The sequence below is a fragment of the Rattus norvegicus genome, chromosome 5, assembly GCF_021556685.1.
Source record: "Rattus norvegicus strain SHRSP/BbbUtx chromosome 5, alternate assembly SHRSP_T2T, whole genome shotgun sequence".
NCBI lineage: Eukaryota > Metazoa > Chordata > Mammalia > Rodentia > Muridae > Rattus > Rattus norvegicus.
In genome coordinates, this window is record NC_141538.1 from 9,643,555 (window position 1) to 9,667,953 (window position 24,399).

Sequence of the window (24,399 nt, forward strand, 5' to 3'; positions counted from 1 at the left end):
GACCCCTGAGACATCCCATCAGTTCCAGGTTGCAGCTACACTGAGCCCAGACACTCGAGCCTCGCTGGAAAGGACCGTACCTGGTGCTGCTGACCACCCTGACAGCTGTCAATTCTTAGCCCTCACCAGCCGAGTACTAGCTGTTGGGGCTGAGAGCTGGGACCTAGAGGGAAATTCAGTCATGTTTGTCCTGGGTTCTATCAAGATAGGTGTGGGATAGGCTTGATTTCCATTACAAATGATGTAACATTGCATATGTTATTACTCTTAACACTTCTTGGGACTGTGCCTCAGGGATCACAGTCTGTATAAGCTTAGAAGTTCTAAAAGCTAGTCATGACCTTGGTGGATAAGCTTGGATAGTGTCCAGATTAGAATCCTCATGTTAAGACAACAATACCAAGCTGTTATGCTAGATGAAGCTGAGTTCTCCATGAAGTTCTAGGATTAGAACTATTAACAAAAAAAAAGAAGTGGGGAATGTAGAACTAGAGTTTCATAAAGGTTACTCATTGTCAGAGCCCGAATGTGCAGAACTAGAGTTTCATAAAGGTTGCTCATTGTCAGAGTCTGGATGTGCAGGGCCGGACGTGCCTGAGGGAGAGCCAGAGATAGGACTTGCCAAACCAGCTATCAGCCCCAAGGACACTGACCATCCTTCCTTCCCCAAGGACACCCTCCCCTTCCTTCACCCCCCCCTGAGTGAGATGAGCCACCCTACCTGCCTGCCGAGCTGCTAGATAACACATACTCATTGCTGATGTCATTTCGCGCCGAAAGTAACTGTGCACCATTTGAATTGACCAATCATGTGTAACCGCGCGAATGCCCCTTACCTCCCCTATATAAACCCCCGAGTTTGGAAGCTCGGGGTCGATTCCTCTGTCTCCTGTGTGGGATACGTATCGACCTGGGATCCCACTAATAAAGCTACCTCTTGCTGTTACATCAAGAATGGCTCCTCGTGATTCCTGGGAGTACCCCACCCTACGATCGGAGCGAGAGACGCGGCTCCCCGTTTAGGGATACGCTCTTTCAAGGCCAATCCTGTGGATACCTGTGACTCTATCTTAAAGGCAAACAAAAAAAACCCTTTATATTCCTCTATGTTCTGTGTGAAAACTTCTTTCTGCCATCCCTCTTTAGAAAAATATTACATATAGGACTCTGTCCTGGAAAGTGAAGCATGAAAATGTGCAGCAGACATTGAACACAGCACATAGAGTGAAAGAGTCCCGAGGAAACGCCCACAGTGTTTCTCAGTGTTTTGTCTTAGAGGCCATTTGAGCTTGGAGACTGTCCTGGAAAGGAGCGGCTTATGTGAGGTACAGCCACTGTGTGCTGGATAAGAAAGTGAAGTAGCTAAAACCTAAAAACATTCCCTGGGTGGTGGCTCACACTCACGGTCTGAAAGCTAGGGAGATGAGAAGGAGGAGGACCAGTGTGGGCTGCCCTGGTGCTGTTTAGATTTTGATGCTAATTAGGCTTCCCCAAGAGGGGCTGCCTATGACAAAGACTGAAACCGGTACTCAGATCACTTCGTTCAGACGTCTCCTCAGTTTAACTTGTAAAATAGAGGCTCCTGCCAGTGATTGGGTGAGGAAAGGGAAGGTGAGCTGAAGGGTTGTAGGGGTGTGGGGGGAAGAGGGAGCAGAAAAGGGGACGAGGAAAGGAGGTGGGAGGCAGATAGAGATGAAGCACGTGGCCTGGAGAAATCACAAGTTACCAGGGATCACACAGCTGGGGAATAGAGTAGTGTAGGGGTAGACCTACCCAATCAAGGCTAGCAGCTTGTACTCATGGTATTTGAGTTGTGTTTTCATTGCCTAGGCTTATCTGGGTTGGAGGATTTCCTGCAACAAATGACTTGGTGCCATTCTGAGCCATACAGTAAGACTGAGGCAAACCTGGGCTACCTGACACCCTGTCTTAAAAACACAAAAGCAGTCAAGTAAACAAGAGCCTAAGGACTCTTACAACATACATCTGCAGTCACAGTGTCAGCCACCGTGCATCCCGAGTCCACTCTGCGCTGTGGATGCTAGAGAGTGAGAGGCTACAGCAGAGGAGGATTTGGTCCTGTTGTAGCATGACTTCCAGGAAGAATTGGAGGGCTACGGAGGACTGGGTGATAATACTTAGCCATTTACTTCCAAATCTATTTGTAGATTCAACTGTGATCAGAAATCTCATCAAACAATTGGAGAGTAATTAAATACTTCTGTAATTATTGATTTTGAACCGTCTTCATTTCCTATGTGAAGACAATTGTTTGCAAGGTTCAAATAGCTGAACAAAGAAATTGCTTATTATGGATATTAATTGAAAATTATTTAATTAATTTTGCCAGGAATTGCTCATTTTCAAGAGTGGGGCAGCTGTTTTAGATGCTTGAAAAAATCCCTTAGGGGACAGTGCTTCAGGATGATCCTGGCTTCAGGTTGGGTAGAGATTGACTATAGGTAGGAGGGGCAAAAAATATTTTAGATTCCTAGACTTAGTAAGCCTCACTTTCAGACAATCTTCCCTTCTTACTATTTTTGTCAAGTTTCTATTAACTGTACGAAACAAGGGCTTTCAGGTTACCTTTTCACACATGCATGCTTTGATCATTTTCTGTCCTTCTCTTGATTCTTCTTGCTGTCCCTGAAATAAATGCATTTCACTCAGCAAAGCAAAGGTCCCTGCTTTTTAATAGATAATTTCTTAGAGCACGTTTTGTAAAAGTCCTTCAATACTTTGCTTGAGGTCTTTATTTCCAAGACAGATATAAGATAAAGGTTAGAAAAAGAAAACCTAGATTTAATGTATTTATCAATGCATAGACATTTGCCTACTTCATGTCTATATGCACCATGCTCTTTAAGGAACGCATTTGCTGTGTGACTGTTAGGAATAGTAGTAAAGTGTTAGGCTATTCCATGACTAATGTTATATTTTTAAGTTTTGCACATGCTTGTTTTAGGTAATGGACTTTACATATTCCTCTAGGTGGACATTGAAGGAGATATGTGCAGATTAGAAGCCTTCATCAAGAACCGAAGAAAACTAAGCAAGTACGAGGATGAAAATCTCTGTCTTCTGCATCACGCCGCAGCCGAAGGTCAAGTTGAACTGATGCAATTGATCATCAATGGCTCTTCCTGTGAAGGTAACCAAGTGTTGCTATGAGGGTGCATACTGGCATCATCCTCTTAGACTTGTGACCACCAGGAAATTTGTACCCGTGACATCAGTGGTACTTAGAGTGAATATGAAGAGTGTATCTGGGGAACTGAGCTAAATTTGTGAGTTCTACTTTAGGAGATTAGGTGACAAGCATAAACAAGCACACCGAAGAGGAACAATGTCGGTGTGAGGTGTGAGATTTGCTTACTCTGAGTCTGCATATCTTAGGCACATACACAATCAGACCTGGGAGGAGGGACCCTCCCTCTGGGGCCTTGCCTGAGCAGTAGATGAGACTGAGGAAATGACTGGACATAGTCTAGGAGAACAGAGATTTCTAGTAAGAAATAGCTAAGGGGACTGACCGAAAGAGCCAGATGGCAGAGGTAGAGTGAGAAGATACGTCAGGTGATCTGTTGCTACAAAGGCATCGAACAGAAAGGAGGTCACAGAGGAGTCCTGGATTAGAAAGGCCCTGTGCTAGCTAACAGGGAGATCAGTTATGAAAAGCGCTCAAGATAAAGTCGTTTTCAAGTTGTATGCTGCTGAATGAAGCTGCTGAATTATTTGATGCTGAATAGAATTATTGTCTTGCTTAAACACAGTGTGTGTGTGTGTGTGTGTGTGTGTGTGTGTGTGTGTGTGTGTGTGTGTGTTAGACTGAGAATTAAGAACTTTGGATGAATGAAAAGAGTAGTGAAAGAAATTTTTGAGAGAGAGAGACCAGGAATCTTGGTTGGTTTCCTTATCGTTCCTGCTACTGTTGATGGCTCCCAAGTGCGATCTTGTGTGAGTACTTTTCTTTTTCCGTGGAGTTAGTAATATATCACTAATTCTACCTTATCACAGTTACAGGGCAATGCAGGACAAAGGGCATTCTATTTTTACACAGCAATCACAAGGCAAATAGCATCGCATATCATGGGGGTATCTTTTGGGCAATTGCAAGCTTGACTAAATATGTCACATGGAACCCAGTTTTGACCTGCTATAATGTAATCTCAGCATAATATCACAATTACAAAATTAATATACACACTGTGAGTATAGTGACAAGAGGATCTGTTTTTATAGATAGTATATAAAAATTAACCCATTTTTTCAGATCCAAAGGTACATGGTCTCAAATGGTGTCCACTGGGACAAAGCTAAGGCTACATCCATTTCTGTAGGCCAAGACAATGTGCCTGGTTTTACAAGCACTTGACACTGTATTTTGGAGTGGGTAGCTGTTCAGGAAGTATGAGTTCATCCAAAACAAAATTTAATGCATATTTTGTTATTTCTTTAGCGCTGAATGTAATGGATGATTATGGAAATACCCCACTACATTGGGCTGCAGAAAAAAATCAAGTTGAAAGTGTGAAGTTTCTTCTCAGCCAAGGAGCAAATCCAAACCTCCGAAATAGAAACATGATGGCACCCCTTCACATAGCTGTACAGGGCATGTACAACGAAGTGATCAAGGTGAGCCTGCTGGCCTTCTTGGAGCAGGAGCCAGAATCCACACCTGACTCACTTCCTGTTTCAGAGTGGCTGACTTCAAGCGCCATGTTGTGGCAAATGAAACATAACAATTACGTTTATTTCTCCTCAAATGAGGTGGTGGTTATGGTGACAAGGCAGAGGAATGATGGTCATGAGGCAGAATAATGACTGAGATGGCGGTGATGATGGTGATGGTGACGATGTGACAGAAATGAGAAAGTTGATGATGCACAGTAATGATGAGGAAGACTGTGATAACAGTTGTCACAGTTCAGCTTTCCTTGAATTTTAATTTATCGGGTGTTTTTAAAAAGAGTCATGTGCCTTTATTAAATTCCCATTTAAAAAGTGTAAGTCAAGACTATTAGCACCTCATAGCTGTGTAAGAAAAAGCATAGAGGAAGTTAAATCACTTGCCTAACACTGAGTAACTCTTTTCAGCTCTAGGCTGTGACGTTTAGATCTCCTAGGTTCTGTGCCTGAAATGCAAAGAGTGACTAGAATCTTAGTGAAGGGAGAACCCATAGTTAAGTGGGTCAGTTTTGTCAGATGGACAGCCTCTCAAAAGACAGATCAACATCAGATACAGATCATATAGGGGAATTTTATTTTACTTTTTCAAGATTTGATCTTCCTCAACTAGAAGAGTCTCTGGTAAATATTTAAAGGGTAGGTCTTATCCCATAGCTTTTAGATTATATATATCTCATAGATTCACAGGCACACTGGAGGGTATGTCTGCTTCCTCAAAGAGGAATGCCAATTACAGCTGAATTACATTCTAGAACAGTGATTCTCAGCCATGAGTCCCAACCATCTTGGGGTCACATACCAGATATCTTATATTTCAGATATTTACATTATATATTACAGTGGTAGCAAAATTACAATTACGAAATAGCAAGAAAATAAGTGTATGGTTCAGGGTCTCCACAACAAAGGGTCACAGCGTTGGTAAGGTTGAGAACCACTGTTCTAGAAGGTCATTTTCAAGTTAGGCTTTTTGGAACGTAACAATAGGAAACACCACAGGAAATGATGAGCTTTAGATAATGTGCTAACCCACCCCCATGCCAATTGTCAATCATCACAAAAGAGAGTTCCAAGTTCCATTTGCCTCAAAAAGTTTATTCTCAGCCGTTGGAACGTCTGGATGCTAGCAAATGAAGATAAATGGAGCCCCTTTCGTCTTGCCCTATGTGCTTTGGGTTTGAAGTCCACCTTAATTTTTATGGCATGACACTGTTGTTAAGTGTTGCTGTGCCTTCCTTCCCAGATAAGACAATGTCATAGATATTTATCTGATCAGAATTGTAGTTTTGATGTTGTCCTGATAAACGGTGGATATTTGAATGGAATGGAACAATGGATGAGAAGGTTGTGGAAAGTGTCCATGGACCAGGCATTCGCCTTCCTCCTAACACCTTTGTGCGCCATCATTATCATGCACCAGGCCAGGACTTCTCCATCTTGGATGCTGGGTCATTAGGGCTTGCAGGGACTACTCGCTTGGTTTCCCCAAGGAGCTCTAGTACTTTCTCTGAAGGCTTTTTTCACCCATAAATGCTCATTAACTAATTTATTTTGACTTTAGAAGCATGATTTGGGAATTTGCAGGCAGGTGGTGGTTGAAAGAGCTACAGTTAATTGGAAAACTCTTCAGACCAACCATAGAAATAGAAAATAAATAAAGTCCATAACTAATTCACAAAATCAATGGATAATAGAAGCAAAGATGACAACAAAAAGCTAGTTGTCCTTAGCAACACACACACACAAAACAAAACAAAACAAAACAAAACAAAAGCTAAGGCGTGAGTGAGTTGAATTGTCTGCACCTTATGGTCTTGATTTTACCAACAGTAACCATGCTACCAGTGTTCCTAAACACCATGGCTCATGACCACAGGAGGAAGAGAAGGAAGTTTGCTTATGGACAATTCAGCAATTCTGTCCCAGCCTACCTCTCTAGACATGCCCATGATCGAGCCTCTACCTACACAACCTTTCCCAGTTCAAAAGGCCTTTTCACTAAACAGTGATTTACCAGTTTTCCTCTAGAATCCCCACCATGGTCTGCAGTTGTAAAGTTCAAAATACCCCAGTCATCTCTGAATCACCTCAAGATCTTATATGTACAATATTCCCTGGGACCATTCCCCTAGGGGCTAGGGTATAACCTTATTCCTTCATGGTCTTCGTCCTTAGGGCTTCAGCTAGCTCAGTTGCCTGAGCCTTTCTTTAGATTTCCTTGATTCTTATCGAAGGATCCTAGAAAGTCCTGTGGGGCTTCTGAACATGACTGGTCATGATTGAATTGAAGCAGTTGCACAGTTCAGTTGCTTTCTCTGTGACCACTGCCATCTAGAATTTAACTCAGCCCTTTGAATGATTATGCTTATGACAGTACAAATACATGCTACAGATCTGTGGTCTGCAGTTCTATGAGGTAAGGCTGGGGAGAATGCTTATAACAGACTCATTGGGTTCCTTTGCATGCAGATCTGAATTTGAAGAACAGAACCTGAAGGTGCATGAAGTCTATGACGGGATCTTTTCCTCTCACTTTCTCTTCACATACAAAGAGTAACCCTGTTTGTCCTTATGCACTAAACTTCAGCTCAAGTTTCTCCAGGCATAAAACTCACTAGTAAGCCTAGTTCATCTGCAGGGTGTCAGGGTGGAACACTCTGTTGGGAGGGAGTTCTCCTAGAAGCTGTTGATTGTTTTGAATAAGCAGAGAATTTCAGGAAACAGTCAGTTGGATAAGCTTTAACAAATAAACAAACAACGATAACAATTCAACTGCTAGGGCAGTGGTGCAGGTGTGCAATCTAGCTGCACAGAAGCTAATGAAGGAGGATTGTAAATTCAAGTTTTTCCTGCACTGTTTCAAAATTAAGGCAATTCTGGGCAATGAGACCTTGTATCACCATTGACAACAAATCAACAAATAATGAAGAAGAAACGACACAGTGGTTGTACATGCTCAACAAGCACGAGACACTAGGTTCAGGTACTTGTACTGAAAAAGAAAGACTCATGTTGACTTATCACAGTATCACCTCAAGAAGAAAGCACTTTACCAGTTGACATCACCTACTGGCTGAGAAAAATGCCAGTTCTTGTATTCCAATCTTAAATACGAATATTAACTCTATAATGCAGTATGCAGTAACCATGCTTATATATTCATATATTATTATTATTATTACATAATATGCAATGAATACATGTTAAAGAGTCTGCAGCATGCTTCAAAAGATTTCTAAAATGTGTGTGTGTGTGTGTGTGTGTGTGTGTGTGTGTGTGTGTGTGTGTATGTGTGTGTAGAGAGAGATAGAAAGACAGAGACATAGAGAGACTCTGTATTGATAAATCAGTGAACCAGGCCAGTGCTAAGAGGAAGCTGTCGCTGAGCTAGAGTGTGTGAGGCTGCCAGGTGAAAGACTGAATCTTATGCTAGGAAACAGCAAGTTCAGACTTAGGTCCAGATGGGTGAAAAGACGGACAGCCATGAAGTCAGGCAGGTAGCATCAGCTACGGCCAAGCCATACTAAAACTTGAGGGATGGTTAAGAGTCCTCTGTTTATCAATCTGTGATGCATTCACCAGGTGTCAGGTGCTGCAATGCTGTGTGGTCATGTTATTCCAGTGTTAAGTGCCCACCATTGTGTGAGGTCCAGGAAAGACAGCTAGATCCTCTACTTGGTCTGGGGTGTCTGATAAGTCCTTTCCCGATAAAATTTAATACCCCTGTGTGCCCGCATAGTGTCAATTCCCTTGGTAAGATCAGCTTCCTTTCCATTCCCAGGAAGAAGTAATCTATCAGTCTGCTGGATGGGTGGTGCTGAACAGATGGAGTGGTCAATGTGCCCCATCAAGGGCTGTGGCTACCCTTTTCTCTCCAAAGGGAGAAAATACTACTCGTAAAGTCAAGATACTCAAAACAAGGAACAAAATGAAAAATCACTATTTTCCCCAATGTGGAGTAGCTTAGGGCATGGGGGGGGGGGTGAGCTTATCTCAACATTCGCAAAAGGTACATATTGTTAACTTAACTCTGGTTGACAGACAGTGGACTTGGCCAATGATGAGCTGGTAGTTACTGGTGAGGGAGTACTAGATGTTTACTTAAATTTCATAAGAATGACTAATTGACATTTAATTAGAATACTAATTTCTTCAATTCTAAACCAAGTTTGAGTTAATTTGTGAGCAGGTCTACACAAAGCCAGCTTCTCTGTTAAGGAGAATAGGGTTCTCCCTGGCATCTCTTACCATCTCTGCATTCTGCTTGACTGGGGAGAAAGAACTCATTTCCCCTTCATCATTTTCCCTCTTCCCTTCCCCACATCTTTCCGATCTTGATCCCTTCCCTCAATCCACATATCAGGAATGTCTCCACACGTGATTTCCGAAGGCATAGCTAATGTAAACCCTTGAGAGTACTGTTCTTTCAGGGAAGTTAGTATTTACCATTAGGATTGTGTTTCCAAATATACAATTCAAAGTGCTACTAATTGTTGGCATGAAAGTCACTCATTTATTTGATAGCTACTGTGTCCAAAATTTTATGACATCTTTTATGGAAGAGGAATTAGAAAAGATGAGTGAGAAATGCTATTTGACAACCAAGTCCCCTGGAGACATGTAGCTATTTGAAAGTCAGTAGATTACCTTTGTAAGAACGACTTCTTCATTTTGTGCAGGTCTTGACCGAGCACAAGGCCACTAACATCAATTTAGAAGGAGAGAATGGGAACACAGCTTTGATGTCCACGTGTGCCAAAGACAACAGTGAAGCTTTGCAAATTTTGGTTCGTAAATCCATCACACTGTCTTGTTTTCTTTCTCTAAATTGGATACAAATTGTTATTTAAGCACTTCATACTATCTCCATAGCAAAAGGGGAAATACAGAAAATAGGTCAAAAGAACTTACATGAATATACTTCTAGGATCCAATGTGGGCCCTAGATTATATACAGAAGACTACAAATGAGCATGAAAGAAGGCACAAGAAAAATCAAGGTCAAAAGAAAATACAGACAGGGATTAAGATGAGTCTGACACTTGGGCTAGAGTATAAAACCAAAATATAACAGCCTGGGTGACACTAAAACCATTTGATCTTGTAGCTGAAGAGACAGCTCAGTGGCTAAGAGCACTGCTGTTCTTCCAAAGGACCCAGGTTTGGCTCTCACACTCGCATAGTGGATTCCACTCATCGTAATCCAAGGAGACCTAATGTCCTCTTCCCGTCTCTGTGCAGCAGGCACACATGGTTCACAGACATGTGTGCAGATAAAGAACCCATACATAAAATTTAAAACATACAATTTGATTTCTGAGCTTTCAAGTGGCCATAGATAAAAATTATGCATGGACAGAAACATTCATTTACATCCTCAAGATCAGTACTCTTATGGGTTCTCCAAGGGAGCGTCCTGCCTTGCCTAGCTGCCTTAAGTCATAGGTCTGCGGTTAGAAGGCCGCCATCTCTCTGGAAGACCACTCGGGTGTGACACACCAAGACACCACAGGTACCTGTCTCAGGAATGACTTCTGTTCTTGGTAGTGAGAAATAGCTCTTTCTCAAGTGTTTTTGGGTTGCTAGCCTGCTCTTCAGAAATAAAAGCATACGCGAGACTTTCCTAATAGTTATATGTGCACATATGTATCAATATTTTGCTTTTATGTGGATATTGGGTTTTAAGAACTTCAAACAATAAAACACTTTGGAAGTGAAAGAATGTCAGAGCATTCCAGTCTGGGGGATTGAGGTCGATACTTTTTGTGTTCTGGGATTTGTGCAGCTTTATAAGCTGTAGTGTCCCCATTGTCTCAGCCCAGTTCTGAAGTTACTTCTTGCCTAGACCACATGTCTTCCAGAGCCTTCTGCTCGCTTTCCCTTATGCTCTGGAGGGTGGGATGGCCTGCTTGAGACACAGAAATTCTGGTCCACGTTGCTCACTTAATTTATGTTACTGATTTATGTTTCTGTTACTTAATTTATGTTTCTCTACTTTTCCTTCAGTTAGAAAAAGGAGCTAAGCTGTGTAAATCAAATAAATGGGGAGACTACCCTGTGCACCAGGCAGCATTTTCAGGTGCCAAAAGATGCATGGAATTAATCTTAGCATATGGTGAGTTGATGCTTTCTACATTGTACATAGTTAAGAAGTCTTTAAATAACCTTTCATTTGAAAACTAATAGAATTTACACACGGGCCTTTATGTAATTCTGCATGTCCTTTCTCTTTACCAGCCCATTTATGTTAACCTTAAATGGTGCTTCCTCCTAAAGGTGAAAAGACCGGCTATAGCCGGGAGGCTCACATTAACTTTGTGAATCATAAGAAAGCCAGCCCTCTCCACCTCGCAGTTCAGAGCGGCGACTTGGACATGATTAAGATGTGCCTGGACAGCGGTGCACACATCGACATGATGGAGGTAAGTGTTCTGTCTCCGAGGTCTATGAAGTGAAAGCTTCCACACACTACTTCTCAAGTGTTGTGTGGTTCCTTTATAGTCCAGTCAGACTGGATATGCACATAGTGCAAAGGAATGTTGTTCCCCTGTCCACAGGCAAAAATATTTCCTAATTGTATAAATTTCAATATTCCAGAGCAAATAACCAAGTAGCTGCATGAGTATAACGCACTTTGCTGCCATGAGCTATAGTGTAGTAAGTCCTAGCCACGGAGAAAATGGCATCCATATTTCTATCTAGGACACTTAAGCCCAATCATAAATGTCTTGGGTGATGGTTTCATTCTAAGACTCGTATGTTTTAGCTAAGGCTCACCCGATTTACTTCTAGTGGTAAGTATATAAGAGCTTTGACTGAGCCTGGGTCCTGACCTGATGAGAAGCAGAGACTTGTAAGACTTTTCCCTATAGTGGTCTTGGTCAGCTGCCATAAAGCTGTTTCCTTTCAGAAGAAAGCAGAAATTGCTTATTGCTTATTAAACACACAGGGCTTCTTCCTATTGCTTCCAAATTCTTTGAAATAGAAATGACTTTGCTCATATGAAGTCATTTCATTCAACTGCTTCTGTAATGAAGGAGATTCATATTTGTTGAGCAAAGAATGATATTCAGTTGAAGAGTGATATAAGTGTATTCTGAAGGCACTTGGGTTGCTAGGGAGTACCTTTCCTATACAGGTCTTCATGGCTTTTAGTAGATCAAACAATGAAGTTCATCATCACTTCCCTAGATCTGGGAAGAATAAGCTCACAGTTTAGTTTCTATGTGTTAAGTCCTTAAGTTGGGATTTAAGCACTAATGCTAACATCAACACTCTTTATAGAATGCCAAATGCATGGCCCTCCATTTTGCTGCAACCCAGGGAGCCACTGACATCGTTAAACTCATGATCTCATCCTATACTGGAAGCAGCGATATCGTGAATGCAGTCGATGGCAATCAGGAGACCCTGCTTCACAGGTAAGTAACTTACATGTTTCGTACACCCCAAAAGTTAATGAATGAAAGGTGGCAAATTTCTAAAAACGTACAAACTGATGGACAATTACCCAAATGTCAGGTGGAAAACCGTGTCTAATAGGAAGAATCTTGAGCCATAGATCAAAGCCACCAGTCAAATGATGTCAGCAGGATACATAAAGGAAGATTCAACAAGACAAGCATCTCACTTCACTAGTGACGGTGCTACACAGAAACGAAAGTGCGGAGGTTGGAAATAGCTATCGTGTAATGAAAATCTAAGCAAGTTGCTATAGTGATATGACTTTTAGATAAGTCCAGCCTGAAGTCAAACATGAAAGAGACAAAGGTCAGGAGAGAATTAATCACGATGTTGTGTTTCAGTTAGAGCCTGTAATGCCCTGAGGAATCAAAGACCGTGAGTGAACTTTTCAGAACTAAAGTGCCTTGGCATAGTCTGGGTCAATGATCCATTGATCCAATCACTCAAGAGCTTGAGAACACCCAGGTGGGTTAGTAGTCCAGATCCTTTTAGAGTCACTGGGGTGAGTTAGGACCTTCTTTACAATTCTTTGATTCAGTTAATTTTGACATCCAGTTTTAGAATATTAATTTAGCTAAGAGGAAATTATGTTAGGTCTCTGAGCTGTTTCCAGTGAACTTTCTGTAGCACTCAAAGGCATGTTCTGAAATGTATGTATATACAAAAGATCAAGAGTAGTTGAGGGCCTTGAACAGGAACAGTGTGGGGTTCAATAGAAAACATTAAGTTTTAAATCAGTAACATTAACGTCTATACAGTGATGTTTAAATGAATATTTGCAGCTTTTAGTTATTTTATTTATTAGTATTTCTTGTGACTAAAATGACTTTAGTTCTCACTATAGTAAGTTTAGGCTTCATAAAAGCTCAGGAAAGCTGATGCTTCCTCATGGTTTTGCCAAAGGACAGCCCCACCCATACATTGACTTTCCAAAGCATTGACTTTCCGAAGACTACAGATGCATTTAGGCCCATCTTGCCTTATCCCTGTGGTCACATGATGCCCGCCAGTTCTATCAACTAGAATAAGGCAGATGTTGCTACTCACTTCATAATGAGGATTTTATGGGAAAGAGTGGGCTCATTAAAACATGACAAAGTGATTTTGTGTTGTACTTTATTTTTCCTGATTTTTGAATATACTTGTAAATATTCTACTCAGAATCTGAATTCTTTAATATAACATTGTGCTGTTTTTGTCTAGTTTCTGAATATAGCATCTTTGGTCTTTATACTTATTTCAATAAAAACTTATTTCTCTCTCTCTCTCTCTCTCTCTCTCTCTCTCTCTCTCTCTCTCTCTCTCTTGCAGAGCCTCATTATTTGATCATCATGACCTGGCAGACTACCTAATTTCAGTGGTAATTATTCAACTCATGGGTCTAGCTTTCTTAAACAAGTACTTACACTACACTTGGAAACATCATATATTATCGTATGAGTTTTTTATTTTCAGTAAACCACAAGTTCTTGGTTAGCAGATCTGTCTAAGATTTAATAGAAATATTTGTGGAAATTGAAATTATTTTAGTCTTAGTCTCAGACTCAAACAAATATGAATCAATATTTAAAAGCTATTCTAAATCATGGTCATAAAATTTTGACTATTAATTGCAATTTATACAAAGAAGAATGTGAGGTGAGAGTTAAGGGATTGCTAACAAGGTATTGAAATACCTAGAAAGTCTAGGCAGTTGTTTGGCAGCCAAAGCTTCCAGAAAGTTGATTAACCCATGTCCAAGAGTGTATTTCCTCTAGAGTTTATGGATTCATTGCAACGAAAGCTCTTTGGGGGCCAATGAAGGGATTCTCTTTACACTGGGTATAGACAGGTCAACTGATGTTTTATCAGCACTGATACATCTCTTGGGCAGATGTAGTACAGGCCACCTACATCTCTTTCATCTTCCAAAATAAGTTTTTATCCCCACTACCACAGCATCATCTTCCAAACCATGAAAAGTAGTGACGTCAAATGACATATTGAAAATTTGCTGTCAATAAAAGCCCGAAATCATCTTCGTTAGAGAAGCAGACATGACTAGCTTTTGACTGGCATTTTCCCAAGCCTGGACATGAGTGGTTGTGTGCTGGTGGGTATATTAGTTCCCACAAAATGCACAATCAGCAAAGTTCCATTCACAATATTTAGCAATTCCTGGGTTATTAGTAGTAGCTACTGAAATTGTGATAGTTACATAAAAGTATACAGAAAAGCTTCAATAGATGCCATGTATTTGTGCCATGTGTGCTTTCTTGTCAATGGGCTGTAGGGAGAGTCATGGCTGAGCCTCACCATTGCCACCATCTTCCCATGAAGCTGTTGGCTGCTGCTGGCAACCATGGAGTAAGAGCAAAGGGAGATGCCTGATCCAAGCTGATGCTCCTTTTACTCATCTACCCAAAGTAGAGAATTAGTCCATGGAAACTTTAAAGGCACTTTGTTTCTTACCGTGGGGAATATAGACCCTTAAAATACACACACACACACACACACACACACACACACACACTAATTTTAATGTGAATTTTCACATGATGTTTGATTAAACTCTTACCTCCATAATTTCAATTCAGTTGTCTCGTTTTATATATTTCAATACTGTAGGCACTTTTAAGTAGATGATTTTTTATTAATGCTTTAAAAATTACAGAGCAATAAATGTGGAAAAAATAAAAATTAGAGGCATTTAAATAATAATTTCTTGTGGTGAGAACTAAAATGGTGTTTGAGGTAAGAAGGTTTTGTTCAAAGGACTTGGTAGTAATTCATCTATTGACAAACGTTAATCAAGAACAACTTAAGACAGGGAAATAATTGTATTGATGAATTTATGAGAGAATATCTTGATGTTTACTGGTATTTGAATTTTACAGAAATGTCATGTGATTCTACGGTTAGTTATGATTGAGTGCTGAAGCCATGGGCATAGTCTTCTCGTGTGTGAAGCCAGCTGCTGGCTTCATCTCCTTGCTGAGTGACTTGCTTTGTTTTAGGGAGCAGACATCAACAGCACTGATTCTGAAGGACGCTCTCCACTTATTTTAGCAACTGCTTCTGCATCCTGGAATATTGTGAATTTGCTCCTCTCTAAAGGTACCAATCAGAAGTAGACCCATCTTCTCAGATAAACATCTGTTAACCAGCTGTCTCATGCCAGGCACTGGGACATTCTCTGTACATACAAAGGTTAATAAAAGACTTACCAAGCCTACAATAATGTTAATTCATAGCAATAACAGATCACATGTGTAAGGTAAACACTGTGGAGTTGGCTGAAGACGTTCTGAGCTTTCTGCCACAGCAAACATCTATATAGCTGCTGTCTGTCACTGTCTCCATTGCAGGCTGGCCTGGTGCTGTGGGGACAAAGGGGACTGCTCATCTCTCATTGTTCAAGTTTTATGCTTAAAACTTAAGGATTCACAGACTTTCCACCCCCTTTCTCACACATACACAAACATAGACAGAGTAAAGTAAACCCATTTTAAAATTGTTCAATTTTTCCACCTAACTACAGTTGACTGTAAGTTAAAGATTTGAGAAGGATCACCAAAAACCATGTTATAAGCATATGAGTACACTTTATTTTTCTATTGTGATTTTTTTCAGGTGCCAAAGTAGACATAAAAGATCATCTTGGGCGTAACTTTTTACATTTGACTGTGCAGCAGCCTTATGGGCTAAGGAATTTGCGGCCTGAGTTTTTGCAGGTATGGTATGTCCATGAACTGTAAACAAAATCATACATAATGAAGACTATGCTGATTCCACTGCCATTTATATTATGAGAGTTTGTTTTAGAAATTCAATACTGCTTTAAAGTAAAGATGTTTCATCTTCATCATAGAGGTGGAGATGATGGTAATTAGTTGGTGATAATGCAGACTGAACTTTTAAAGTCACAGGGGTTTGTACTCTCATCTGTAACTAAGGCCCATTGACAATCAGTCCTTTTCCTTCACTGTTTCACTCAGCAAGCTCCTTGTGAATGGAGAAGACTCGTCTGAAGGTGAATGACTAGTGTTTCACCTTCAGTTAGGAACACTGCCTGACATATTTGACTGACTGACAACAGTATTGTGCTTAATGAGCCAGCTAATATTTACTGCCTAGCTATTAAGTGCATCTGAAATGTGAGGTGTATCTTATAATGAGTAGATTTTCATGCTGTTATTGTGTTTAATATAGAATCAAAATACACATGGAATTAAGTTTTTTTTTAAACAAAAGTAAGTGTGTACTACATGGGTTGACTTCCTCATTTGCCTTTCTTATTCTCACTTAATCTATTTTTAAAATTAAGTAAATCCACTTTCAAGACCCCCAGTGTTTTGTTTGGTTTCACCCAATAGCTTAGGTGCTGAAGTGTTTGTGGAAATAACAGAGGGAGGAGCAGAAGGGAGAATGTGTCAAACAGTCAGAGAATGCTGCCATGCCTACTCACTATGCTTGCAGAATCTCTCACGTGATATGGGGGCAAAACGTGAGACCTCATCCTGAGGAGTTTCCTCTGTAGGTCACTTGCAGATTTGTCTGCAATAGATTGGAAAATCCCACGCTACAGAATAATATGAAATCTACCCCAGGACACTGATTCAGTGACATTCTAAGACTCTTCTTCTCACAGATGCAACACATCAAGGAGCTGGTGATGGATGAGGACAATGATGGATGTACGCCTCTCCATTATGCTTGTAGGCAGGGGGCCCCTGTCTCTGTAAATAACCTCCTCAGGTTCAATGTGTCCGTTCATTCCAAAAGCAAAGATAAGAAGTCTCCCCTGCACTTTGCCGCCAGGTGAGGATCGGACTCCCGGTATTTGAGCGTGTGCGTTTCTGTTTTGTATTTATCTTACACATGTGAACCTGACCTTTTCAAGCTATGGGCGCATCAATACATGTCAGAGGCTTCTGCAAGACATCAGCGACACAAGGCTTTTGAATGAAGGGGATCTCCATGGAATGACCCCTCTCCATCTGGCAGCAAAGAATGGACATGATAAAGTCGTTCAACTTCTTCTCAAGAAAGGGGCCTTGTTTCTTAGGTGAGGCATGAATTTATGGAATTGTGGATATCTTAAGGTTAGGTGTTTTAAACTTTTCTGTATTTTAAATGACGGTACAAAAAATCTATCCCATTTTATGTCCAAAACAAACATAATTTCTCAAACACTAAAATGAAATTAAGTGTAATTCTCAAATGGCAACTTAAGTGTATGGATCAGGGAGTCTGCTGCTGTAGAGTTGCTGGAGGCTTTTGGGGAGAGGAATTGAATAGCATGTTTCTAAAAGGAAAAGGCGGCCTAGAGACATTTAGATTCAACGCGCTCTCTTCAGTCTTCCCAAAGTGACAGGGAGCAAGTGGCTCTCTGTGCTAGAGACCACCAGCCAGTTTCTTCATCTGAGCCCGTCTAGCAGTGTGTAAATGACAGCCTTGAGCCGCAGGCTTTGCCCAGTCTATTCCTGCTGTAAGGGACACAGAGCATCAGACCTGTAAAAAGGACATGTGGAGACCCAGCTCCATAGCTGGCCCTTAATTACAGCATTACTGAATAGTTGCTTATGAGTGCCAAAATTAAACTGTGTAATTTATTTTCTATATTGTATTTGGTCAAGTATCACCAATATAACAAGCTTTCACTATATCTGTATCTTTAATTTCTGTAAGTATAAGGAAGTTCGATAGCACAAGAGGGTGTAGACCTAAATGCTTAGAGACAATATTAACTACCTTACAACTGCAATCACTAGTGACTGTAAAGATAGTGGAAGCATTGTGGAAACTTTTCTGATCCAATGTTCAGGGAAACATGATTAAAAGTATATTTATAAACCCATTGAGGCTTTGATAAATAACACACAGAACATATTATACTTTCCCGACTCTCAAGAGTTTGATGATATCTTGAGACTTCACTAAAGTACACAAGTGAATCGCAATTATAAGTGAGTGGCAGCTATGCTTGAAACTGCTTCATGTATTATAAATATGAACTCAGAATTGGGTGGTTACATCCCGTGCTTTGCCATCAGCTCAAGCTACAGTCAGTGGTTCACCTTCCACAGTTCCCTGTAAGTGTATTTGCATGTCTTCTCTTACTTCTTTAACAGTGACCACAATGGCTGGACTGCTTTGCATCATGCGTCCATGGGTGGCTACACTCAGACCATGAAGGTCATTCTTGACACTAACTTGAAGTGCACAGACCGGCTAGATGAAGAAGGGGTAGGTACTGGATTTCATTGACCGAATCAATCCTGGCATAGAGCAAACACACAGAATTGTAAAGAAGCCTTCTTCACAGCGTTTTCATTCCTTGCTCTGCTCTATGCCTCTTGTCAGAATTTTAAAAATTAGTATATGAGAAGAATAAGTAAAAGGGACTAGAAATTGGAGAACTGTGAGGGATGTGTGTGTGTGTGTGTGTGTGTGTGTGTGTGTGTGTGTGTTAAAGCCATGATTTCATAGCTGCCAAAGACTATTTCACCTTAAAATTTTTATCTCTCCTTGATGAACCCAGATAAAATAAAGAGAGCAGAGCACTGGACACAAAGCACAGTGATACAAAAGGATTGGTTTTAGTGTTGTTTATTGGGTATTATTTTAGTTTTATGTCTGTTGTTTTGATACAACACCCTGATAAGTAACATAGGAGAGGAGGGCCTTCATCGGACTCACAATTCTAGGTTACAGCCTATCACTGACAGGCTTGTAAGGCAGGAGCTCATGCCTCGGGCATCACATCCACAGACAAGAGTCAAAGTTCGTTCTAGCCTACAGTAGGCAGAGCCAGCTAACAATCAAGACAATGCCCCCTAGGCACACCCACTGGCTGACTAGATCTAGAGGACTCCTTTTTTTTTTTTTTTTTTTTTATTAACTTGAGTATTTCTTATATACATTTCGAGTGTTATTCCCTTTCCCGGTTTCCGGGCAAACATCCCCCTCCCCCCTCCTCTTCCTTACGGGTGTTCCCCTCCCAACCCTCCCCCCATTGCCGCCCTCCCCCCACCAGTCTAGTTCACTGGGGGTTCAGTCTTAGCAGGACCCAGGGCTTCCCCTTCCACTGGTGCTCTTACTAGGATATTCATTGCTACCTATGAGGTCAGAGTCCAGGGTCAGTCCATGTATAGTCTTTAGGTAGTGGCTTAGTCCCTGGAAGCTCTGGTTGCTTGGCATTGTTGTACATATGGGGTCTCGAGCCCCTTCAAGCTCTTCCAGTTCTTTCTCTGATTCCTTCAACGGGGGTCCTATTCTCAGTTCAGTGGTTTGCTGCTGGCATTCGCCTCTGTATTTGCTGTATTCTGGCTGTGTCTCTCAGGAGCGATCTACATCCGGCTCCTGTCGGTCTGCACTTCTTTGCTTCATCCATCTTGTCTAATTGGGTGGCTGTATATGTATGGGCCACATGTGGGGCAGGCTCTGAATGGGTGTTCCTTCAGTCTCTGTTTTAATAATAGAGGACTCCTTAATTGAGGCTCTGCTCCTGAGTTGACACTAGTTCTTGGCAAGTTGACAATCAAAACCATTGTAATTCTCCTTTTGTCAACTTGACATACAGATAGCGGTATCATTTGTAAATGACGTATGTCCTTTCCTTTCTTACTGGTTCTCATATTTATATTATGTATGAAATATAATTTAATTTTAAAGACCTGTTCCTTAAAAAGCCAACTCTTTAAACATCCAAAGTCTTTTCAAACATTTAAAATCTCATAAACATGGGCTTCTATAAAAAAAACGAATTACATAGTTAGGCATTCTTTTTATAAAGGGAAATGTACTGGCTAGTTTTATGTCAACTTGACATAAGCTACCATCATCTGAAAGAAGAGAACCTCAACTGAGAAAATGAACCCGTAAGATACCACTGTAGTGCATTTTCTTAATTAGTGATTGATGAGAGAGTGCCCCATCCCATTGTGGGTGATGCATCCCTGGGTGTCCTGGGTTCTATAGGAAACCAGGCTGAGCAAGTCATGATGAGCAAGCTAGAAAGCAGCACCCCTCCATGATTTCTGTTTTCTGGTTCCTACCTTGCTTGTGTCCTGTCCTGACTATCTTTGACGATGAATAACAATAAGCTTAAGTCAAAGAAACCCTTTCTTTTCCAAGTTACTTGGGTCATAGTGTTTCATCATGGCAGTAATAGCCCTAAGACAGAGAACTGGACATGGCATATAAGTGAAACCAAAACCCACCAGTGTAAATCAAATGTTGTTTTCTCACTGTCCAGCATCCAAGGCTTGCAGTCTTCTGAGCTTTGAAAGGCATCCTTACCTGTCCAGCTTGGCCATCCTTAACATACGGCTTTCCATCTAGGCTTAGACTGGCCTTGTTTCACACCTAGACCTATCCTTAGTGGATCCTCCACAGTACTGGCCTGTCTCTATGGCGGCATTGTTCACCTTACCAGTGGCTGGTCAAAGTCTCTCTAGGGGGACTCCCACCCTATGACAAAGTATCAAGCTTCAATCACTCTCCACAATCTTTTATTTTTCATGTCTTTAAGACCTATATCGTGACAGACAATGGTTTCATTGTCAAGTCCCACTGAGAGACATAGCCTGTATCCCTGGACCACAATTGTATTACCCTGAGGAAATCTTTCCCTATCGTCCTAAGACATCACAGATGGCTTCACTTCAGTACTGCTGACCTGGTTTTAATCACAGATGATTCTGCGGCAGCAGCATGATGAGCACATACAGATTCTTAGCCAAAATATCATACAAATGACCCCTATCTCTGTTATCAATAAACTGTTTCCCCCTGAATCATGATCTGGGCCTCCACTACCTGGATGCCTCTTGAGTATCCTTATTTTCTAAGCTCCTATACCACAAGAATTTCCCATCAAGCTCAGAGTACTCAGTAGCTTTCCAATCTAAAGTTCCATAGCCCTCCACAACCCTCTAACAAAAGAATTCAAAGTCATGAGATCAGGTTCATCGCAGCAACAATTCTACTTCTCTGGTACTAATTTCTAGGTTCATTTTGTTGCCATGGTAAAGCATTCTGACAACACAGAGAGAGGGTTTCTCAGGCTTACAATTCCATTACAGCTAATCATAGAAGGGAGTCAAGGCGGATGCTCAGAGCAGCTAGTTGTATCACATACATAGCCAAGAACAGAGAGAAATGAATGGATTCTGGCCTTCTTGCTCCCATATGGCCGCTTGTCTTTTCTACTTCTCCTGCTGAAGGAATGATGGTGCCCACTACCTACAATGGGCTGAGTCCTTCTACAACAATGAACAATCAGGACAATTTCCCACAGACCAACCTGATCTAGACAGTTCACCAGTAGAAATGCTCTTCTTGGTTGTGTCAAGATGACAATTAAAACTGCCATTGCTTATTATTCGTTTAGAGAGGACTGAAATGTATACTTCTTCAAGAAATGATTGAGATAAACCATCTAATTTCTGCTTCTCTTTTTAAAGACATTTTTATATGGGGAAATGACAAACAAGCATCCTTATAGCAGTCGCTGACTTCATATTGTGCTTGAGATCCACAGTTGGAAAGGTGATAAGTCCCCAGGGCCATGTCTTCTTATAAGAGCCTTACTCTAAGAACGTCTCATTTGTTCTTGTAGAGTCATCTTGCCCCAGAAGCAACACAGACTGCTTGAAACATTCTCTCTCCCCTGTACCCTCCCACCGCCCCCCTCTGTGTGTATGTGTGTGTGTGTTTAAATGCATTGTTTAAAAGCTTCATTGTGAACATGATGTTTAGACATCATGATATACTTTGCTATTAAGTAGTTTCATTAACATTCCTTTAAGAAATTCAGCAATGAAACGAGACAACAAAACAGCCAAAGAATGCTAACTGCTCTCACCCCATACTGTATGCTTTGTTTTGTTTAAAGAACACAGCACTTCACTTTGCAGCACGGGAAGGCCATGCAAAGGCTGTTGCGATGCTTTTGAGCTACAATGCTGACATCCTCCTGAACAAGAAGCAAGCTTCCTTTCTGCATATTGCACTGCACAATAAGCGCAAGGAAGTGGTTCTCACAACCATCAGGAGTAAAAGGTATGTGTCCTGTCTTCCTTGTGACCCTGTCTTCTGATAACATGGGACACGCCCTAGTCTGAGAGCAGATGAGAAGAACGTGCCTCAGCTTTAAGTCTGCATATAGAGATGCCTACTGTTCACTTACTGCCGACAGCAGAAGCTTTGCTTACCCCTCAGTCTTCATTACTACAAATTTTAACATGATAGTCCGATACTACGTGGTTAGACCTTTATGAGAATACTGGGATCTAGGCACATGGAAAATTTGACAACAAGTTTATTGTCAAAGCAAACTCTAGTCTGCCTTCCTGAACTTGCCTGACATGTTCTTGTCAGTACAAATTCCCAAACTGGATGCTGATGAAGGCAAGCCTGGGCTATGAGTTGGTCCTTATATGGTGGAAGGAGAGAACTCACGTCCACAAGTTATCCTCTAATCTAACATACACAGTGTGGTGAACCCTCCTCCACACAAGCACAATAAATAATAAATGAATAAGTGAAAGAGATATAAATAATAAGAATATAGAAAGTATAACTAAGGTTACTAATACCATTGAATGAAATGTACCTTAACAGCATCTGACCTTTTATGAACGTATATTTGTAAACCATTCTCTGCAGCATTTACCCTTGTTTTTCAAAAGATTTATTTGTTTCAATGTTGTTTTCTGCATGTGTGTACATGCACCACATGTCTAAATGCTGCCTGAAGAGGACAGAAGAGGCTGCTAGCCCTGGAAACTGGAGGTTAGATGGTTGTGAGCACCATGTGGGTGCTGAAAATCAAACCCAAGGTCTCTGGACGAGCAGCCACTGCTCTTAACCACCAAGCCCCTCTAAAGAGTTTGGATGATGAAATTAGATGGGGCTTTTACCCATTCCTCAAGCAAAACTTCTCTATAGCACTGCAGATAAATATTTAGACAACCCCTGTGTTGAGGGACACAAAGTTGACTAATATTCATATTCACAGTAGATCTAGCCTACATTTGGAGCATGTGGAGTCTCAAGAAATTCATTTTCCTTGAAATGCCAGTGAACAGGAGTGTTTAAACATAGTGGCTGACAATAATGCAGATATACTACATGAATTTTACTCGTAAACTCTCTGGATTGGCAGTAGTGGCATCAGACTCATCCTACAGATCTTATATTAGAGATCAATGAGCTCATATTTGCTTCTTGTTATAAATTTAATTTCTCTTTGGAATCATAAGTACCTTCAAATTCCATCTCTTTTTTTCCCCAGAACTGAGGACTGAACCCAGGGCCTAGCAAGTGCTCTACCATTGAGCTAAATCCCCAACCCCCAAATTCCATCTCTTTAGCCGACGTTGAAGAAACAGACTCACTGAAACATTATACCAGGATCAACACTCACTACTGTATTCAACACATGTTATTTTTTAAATTCAATTCAGCATATTACACACAGACACACACACACACACATATGTTAAATATGGATGCAGTACAAGCTGCTAACTCTTGTATGTGAACGTAACTTTCTCCTTCACACAGTCACCCCTGAACATACTTACCATGTCATAGTTTCAGGTGAGAAAGAAGAGTAAGGCCTGCCTTCCTTAAAAGGCAGTTAAAGAGAGAGAACGGTGACTATTCCAGCCATTCTGAACCTCACCCACATTTCTAATCACCATTACTAGATGAGAATCATATTGATGAATAGACCTTGGCACCATTGCAATAATGAGACCATGATGCTTTAAGAATGAAATTAAAGCTTGGCTTCCATTAGAAGTCCATAATCTGCAGTTTGAACAGCAATGCAAAACAATGATTAATCATTGTGCTTCTCCTCCATATTATTTACAGATGGGATGAGTGTCTTCAAGTTTTTACTCATGATTCTCCAAGCAATCGCTGTCCAATCATGGAAATGGTGGAATACCTCCCCGAGTGCATGAAAGTAAGATCCCTAAAGCAAAATCTCATAGGTGGAGTAGTGTGGTAGGTGTACTCACTCTCATAAATAATTTCTTTCTAGTTTCTAAATGAGGAAAATTAGCCAACAAACGTTCCATGAGGACCTGCTTTACAAAAGAATCTTAACAATTATTACATGTAATACCTATAATAAAATTTGGTGAACAGATTTTTCTCCTGCAAATAATTCAAGTTTCGGGCAGAGCCACAGTGGTATTTGATGGCTGTATGAGTGCTCTTACTTTTGTTTCTAACATGTACACGCAA

At 40.9% G+C, this 24,399-nt stretch overlaps 1 protein-coding gene across 2 annotated transcripts in view; it reads left to right on the top strand.

The window, feature by feature from the left end:
• The window catches only part of Trpa1 (transient receptor potential cation channel, subfamily A, member 1), a 54,447-nt gene that overhangs the window by 8,154 nt on the left and 21,894 nt on the right, over positions 1 to 24,399 (top strand). For both annotated transcript variants that reach the window (XM_087548612.1, NM_207608.2), the window contains 14 exon segments: positions 2,992 to 3,151; positions 4,460 to 4,635; positions 9,369 to 9,476; positions 10,696 to 10,804; positions 10,966 to 11,111; positions 11,974 to 12,110; positions 13,465 to 13,513; positions 15,150 to 15,249; positions 15,766 to 15,866; positions 16,784 to 16,953; positions 17,036 to 17,200; positions 18,267 to 18,381; positions 22,034 to 22,200; positions 24,022 to 24,115. In XM_087548612.1, the coding sequence (XP_087404738.1) occupies positions 2,992 to 3,151; positions 4,460 to 4,635; positions 9,369 to 9,476; positions 10,696 to 10,804; positions 10,966 to 11,111; positions 11,974 to 12,110; positions 13,465 to 13,513; positions 15,150 to 15,249; positions 15,766 to 15,866; positions 16,784 to 16,953; positions 17,036 to 17,200; positions 18,267 to 18,381; positions 22,034 to 22,200; positions 24,022 to 24,115 (1,797 nt within the window).